General features: G+C 38.1%; 1 protein-coding gene across 1 annotated transcript; it reads right to left on the reverse strand.

Annotated features, from left to right (window-relative positions):
- Positions 1-241: 241 nt before the first annotated feature.
- LOC126789821 (boron transporter 1-like) lies at positions 242-4,819 on the reverse strand. The gene is made up of 13 exons (XM_050515879.1): positions 4,531-4,819; positions 4,180-4,329; positions 3,982-4,064; positions 3,633-3,825; positions 3,365-3,503; positions 3,043-3,208; positions 2,762-2,934; positions 2,505-2,678; positions 2,277-2,372; positions 1,861-1,998; positions 1,455-1,774; positions 1,097-1,364; positions 242-789 (listed from the first exon to the last, which is right to left on the reverse strand). The coding sequence occupies exons 2-13, from the start codon at positions 4,281-4,283 to the stop codon at positions 496-498; spliced, it is 2,148 nt and encodes a 715-aa protein (XP_050371836.1). The 5' UTR covers positions 4,284-4,329; positions 4,531-4,819; the 3' UTR covers positions 242-495.
- Between the last annotated feature and the right edge of the window lie 453 nt (positions 4,820-5,272).

Below are 5,272 nucleotides of genomic sequence, written 5' to 3' on the forward strand. Positions count from 1 at the left end.
TTTGCTGCAATTCTTGTCATCGAGCTCGTGACTGTTTCCTGAAAGAAGAGTCATGTAATCCTCTGGGTGCTGATTATCTAAGCTGCATCTAGATGTGTATCTCGTGATTCTGGGTGCATTTCAGTAGTGTGTGTCTGGATTAGACACCACTCTGGAACTTGACAATTGACATGCCAATTGCCAAACCCATGTACAAAACCATCAGTCGCAGATAGAATAAAAATAATGTGGGTAAAATTTCTTCATATTTGATATGTTATTGATAGAACTGAGGTTTATAGACTCGCAATTACAAACTCCTACCTTTAACATATATTACAAATGCAAATTAATTACGAAAAATAATGACCCACATCAAACTTAAGATATGTGAAGGCAGGGGAAAAGCCAATGCAGACTTCCTGCATGATCACAAAACTACCCCAACACTCCTTTAGTAATCTGACTATAAGTTGCAAACAACAGTTGCTATTTATATCTTCTGAGTTCTAAGGTTTACCCATGCTTCCCTAAATTAGATGGTTTTGTCTGTCCACTTCTTTGGCTAAACTCCACCTTTCCACCATTCCGAGGAATTTGCCCAACTCTCAGCTCACTTAGATTAGGACTGCATATCTTATCCGAGAACAATGGGCTCTGTATACATGTGAATTCCTTGGATGGTGTTGCAGTTGAGCTTGTAACTCTAGGACTACACACATGCCTGATCTCACCCCTACTTCTAGTCATTACCCCATCTAAGATTTCTCCATCGTCTTTGAATGATGCTGCCCTGCTCATCTCCCGTTCCTGAAGTGACAACGCAGTATACAAGATAACATGAGTTGCTAAGTAACCCTTTTATATGTTTATACCAAAAGCCACTGGCATTATGTTTTACACACAAAAAAATCTTTTGGTTGTTTTTAGAGAAAAGAAATGTAATCCAGAAATATCACAAGTCCTGGTTAAGTACATACTGTCTGAAAAGGCCTTTATTGATATTCTGATAAACCAAATTGTTTTCCTCAAAGCTAATATACAAACAGATTGCATTGCTAATATGTGAAGACCGGATAAGTAAGAGAAGTAAAAGCAAATCAGACTGGTAACTTACTGGTACAAGGTTGAATAGCACAGCAGGTGCCTCTTCATACTCTGAGGCATCTAAATCTTGAAGGAATGCCCCTTTGAAGAACTTTGGCAATATATACTGTCTAACAGGAACCAAGAGCATGATCATTAATGGGAAGAGAACCCCAGCAGTAGGAATCCAAGTAATTCCAAAGCACACAAGCAAGTACGCAGTTTGGAAAACTGTAAATGCTGCAATCGTCTTGAATGGTACTGTTTCCACAAAAGTGGCATGGTATTCCTCAAGGACTCTGAACAAGAATTGAATGTAATTTAGTTAAGTTTTGTTTATGAAGTAACAAAATGGAGAATATAATATCAATATAAAGTCAAAAGATTACTTGTATCTTCTACTTGGAGCCGTGAAGAGCAAAAGAATCCTCTCCCAAAACTGATTGCCCGGTAAGCTTTCAACCGCCATGAAGGCAAAATAACCCCAGAGTACTGAAGTTGGGATCTTTTTAAGAATAGGCATGGCTCCAACACATCCTCCTACAATTATAGCTTGAAGCAAGTTGCTGAGACGCTGCTCTTTCACCTCAACAGGTAATAAATCATCTATCTCTTTCTCGACATCAAATACTGTCTCATCAACTGGAGCATCCACGTTTCCCATGCTTGAAGCCATTTGAATAGTCGAATCCTTTAATTCCTTTAGCCCCTGTAGTCATTTAAGTAAAAGAAATGTTTGACAATGATACGAACAAATTATGAAGAAAGTAGTGATAGCATATCAAGTCATTATACCTGAGCTGAAGATTCCTGATTTATCAGTGGGGTTTGCATCTGTTGATATGCTTCTTGCATGCCTCCATATACTTGACCCAAGCTTGCATTATTTTTCATACATCTCTTTGCTGCTGCTACAAGTTGATTGCGAAGTAACTGCAGCAGAAGCAAATATTGCATTTAAAGTCAATATGAACGTCATAGCAAGAGCGAATGAGTTGGAATCTCTCAATATGTGCATCTCCATATTCTCAACACTTCTAAGATTTTAAACTGTTGTGATTGAAGAGAAACTGAGATGGTATTAAACTTATCATCTCTGATTACAACCCAGAGATCTGTTGGTTGACTCCTCAACCCATTTTAACAGAACTGATAGGAAAGCATAGGAAATTGAAGCAAAGAAGACTGTTAAATATATGTGATATACCTACCTGATGCTTCAATGTGGCCAAACTTCTAGTATGCATTGGAGATTGTGGTATGACACCATTTGCTGGAGGTACACCTATCAGACCACATATTATGACCTGTCATGTAGCGAAAACCTCTCAGTCTCAGACCAAATGGGATAACAAGTGCAATTTGTTTTGCGTCCAGAACTTCTAGAAAGGAGGAAAGAGTAACAGTTGGGAATGACATTGAGAAGGGGATTTGCTTACCATGAATCCCAAGAGAAGAAGATCATAATGGAAAGAAGGTGGCTTTCTCAAATTAAATTCTTTCTGCTGAGCCAGTTGAGAAGCTACACTGTGGTCAAAATAGTATAGCACCGCAATCATTGTTGCTGGAATGAACGCTCCAATTATATAAAGCACTGGCACATTTAGCATGTCCTGTAACGTTAATGAAAACCATTAGTACCTCATTTTTCAAGTTGAAACAACTAAAAGAAGACACAAAAGTCATGTAGCAATGCCTTGATGACAGTCCAATTCTCATAAGCTCCTGGTGACCATGGATTTGGACTGAAGAGACGCCTTGGAATTTCTCTTGGGACACTTCCACTTCCAGCTGGTATATAGGAAATGGCTGACCAGATCAATACCATGAGTGGCACACCATAATCTGCTATAAAACCTCGTAGTGACCCTGTGAGAAAGGAAAATTTAATTGGATTATGCCCTTGTAGCATATCGAAGCTGATACTTATACAATCATGTGGTATAAGTGTATAACTCTCAAGTTACACAGACTTACCAGAGCCATATAGCCAAGACCTTGCTTTTCTGCTTTTCAACGAAGTGAGTAGAAGACCAAAGGACAGGACCAAAGCAAACATCCCATTTGCAAATCTCCACGAAGGTTGAAACTGAATTGAATTTGGGTTTTCTCTTTTAGGTATGCGAAACTCCTCAACAAGTCCCTGTGAAACACAATGCAGAACTATAACCACAAGTCTAAAATAGATTTGGATATAAGCCATCAGTGATGGAACAACCAACTGTAAAGAACCGGCATACAAGCATGCAAATATCATTTATCCAGAAAATGCATGGATAGAAATCAAAGGATGCCTTACTTTGATAGCTTCCTGCATGAAGAGCATTGCAATAAGAAGGCCAAATAACTCTCCCGCAAGACGAGTGAATCTGTTTATAATGGAGCAAGCCCCTAATATAGCCAGCAGGAACAATAATATTGCCGTCCACATGCATACCCTGCACACATATAAATAGGCACAAGGTTGAAAAAGTTGACAAAAGAAGAATGATCATATAATCGAGAAATCTTAACAGCAGACATCACTGAATCAATCCATTTGTTAACATAAAGGGAGAAGATGATACCATGCAGTCCATGCTAAGAAGAGGTCTGATCCCAACTCCGGCCTATTCTTAGCAAAGTTAAACATGAATGTGTACATAATGACAGTTGGCTCTGCAACTCCAAGAATCAACAAAGGCTGACCCCCAAGTATTGAGTGTATAACTCCACATAAAGCCGTAGATGATAATGTTTGAACTGCTGTTAGAACCCCCTCTGTCAACAGAAGAAATATTGTTCAATCAAAAGTAGAAATGCTAATGCATAGTTTAAAACATAGACACTTGTCTTATAAGCCATTAAATAGCACCATATTCAAATCGAAATGATAGCCATAAGACTCTAAGCTATACTAAAGTACCAAAATATTACCCGTCTCTCTTTCTAATTGTTCTCCAAATGAAATAACTGGAATAGCAGAAGCGAAAAATATGTACGTAGTGGGAGCCAAAATCCTAAGACAATTAAAAGGAAGTTGCCAAGTTAGAGTAATGCTGAAACCAAAATCTAGCAACAGTCACAGTTATATACGATAAGCAGACTGTAATAAGCCACTAAGCAAACTATAACCTGAAGCCTGCCCGGAAACCACCAGTCCAGTCTTGCTTGTAACAGCTCAACCTCCCTTGAAGATCATTCCTGATTCCCCGGAATGGTACAAAAGTCTCTTCCATGCTTCAACTGCTTAAATACTCGGGAATCAATGCAGCAACATCTAATCTACATTTAAGTAGAAAACAATGCATCAATGCTGCAACACCAGAAATTGAACTAAAACCAAATAAATCTACTTATTCAAACAAGACTCAAACTTTAAAAATCGAAACTTTGGCTGTTTGAACACAACCCAGAATCAAAAAACTAAAAAGGCATTATACAATTATATATAAGAATCAAACAAAAGCTTAAAAGCGTGCTAACCTACAAAACCCAGAAAGAAACACTCAGAATGAGGCTGTCATTGGAAAGCTAAACTGCATAAAAGGAAAACCTTTAGGCTTGGTATTAGCTTCAAACTATGAAATAGCACGGAAAATGGAAGCAAGCAAAGGCCAAAATATATAAGCTTGAAAAGTGCAGAGAATGCAAATTGTATAGATTTGATGGTGATGGCTAGTAATGTGGGTCAAAAGGGATTGAAAACAACATCACTATCAGCGCACAACAGCAAATCTAAATGCCTCAAGTTAAAGAGGGTTCACATAAAGTTGAGAGAGCACAAGGTATAAGAAAATGTGAACAAATACATGGAAAGAAAGCAGATTCAAAGCAGATGCAATAGGAAATAAGACTGACCAAACTTGAAAAGTAGTGACAATGGAAATGTGGGCTCCTTGGAGTTTTACTGGGTTTTTAAAGGAGAGTGCTTTTTTCTAAGTGTTAATAGAGAAATGAGGATGAGGAGGAGGAGGAGGAGGAGCCAATCCAGGACAAGCTGGCCTGTTAAGAACAAGCCAAGCAGCTTCTCTCCAGTTCTTTGTTGTTGTACTGGCTACACTATTATATGTCGGAATTTAAATTTTTTAATATTTTTATATCTATTTATTTTTGATACAGAGAAGAATATGTCTGTATATTAGTAGTTTTGTACTGTATCATTATTGGGAGAATGGAGAACAAATGGGGATGTAGTGGTGCATTAATTCTCTCAGAACCAACATTT

The sequence above is a fragment of the Argentina anserina genome, chromosome 4 (assembly GCF_933775445.1).
Source record: "Argentina anserina chromosome 4, drPotAnse1.1, whole genome shotgun sequence".
NCBI lineage: Eukaryota > Viridiplantae > Streptophyta > Magnoliopsida > Rosales > Rosaceae > Argentina > Argentina anserina.

What these genes read in the sequence shown, in the direction of transcription:
- LOC126789821 (XM_050515879.1), bottom strand. Translation starts at nt 4,283, where the DNA reads ATGGAAGAGACTTTTGTACCATTCCGGGGAATCAGGAATGATCTTCAA. An exon ending in TCATGCAGGAAGCTATCAAA is followed by an intron (nt 3,209 to 3,364) that starts GTAAGGCATCCT and finishes TGTGTTTCACAG; the next exon opens with GGACTTGTTGAGGAGTTTCG. An exon ending in GTCTTGGCTATATGGCTCTG is followed by an intron (nt 2,935 to 3,042) that starts GTAAGTCTGTGT and finishes CCTTTCTCACAG; the next exon opens with GGTCACTACGAGGTTTTATA.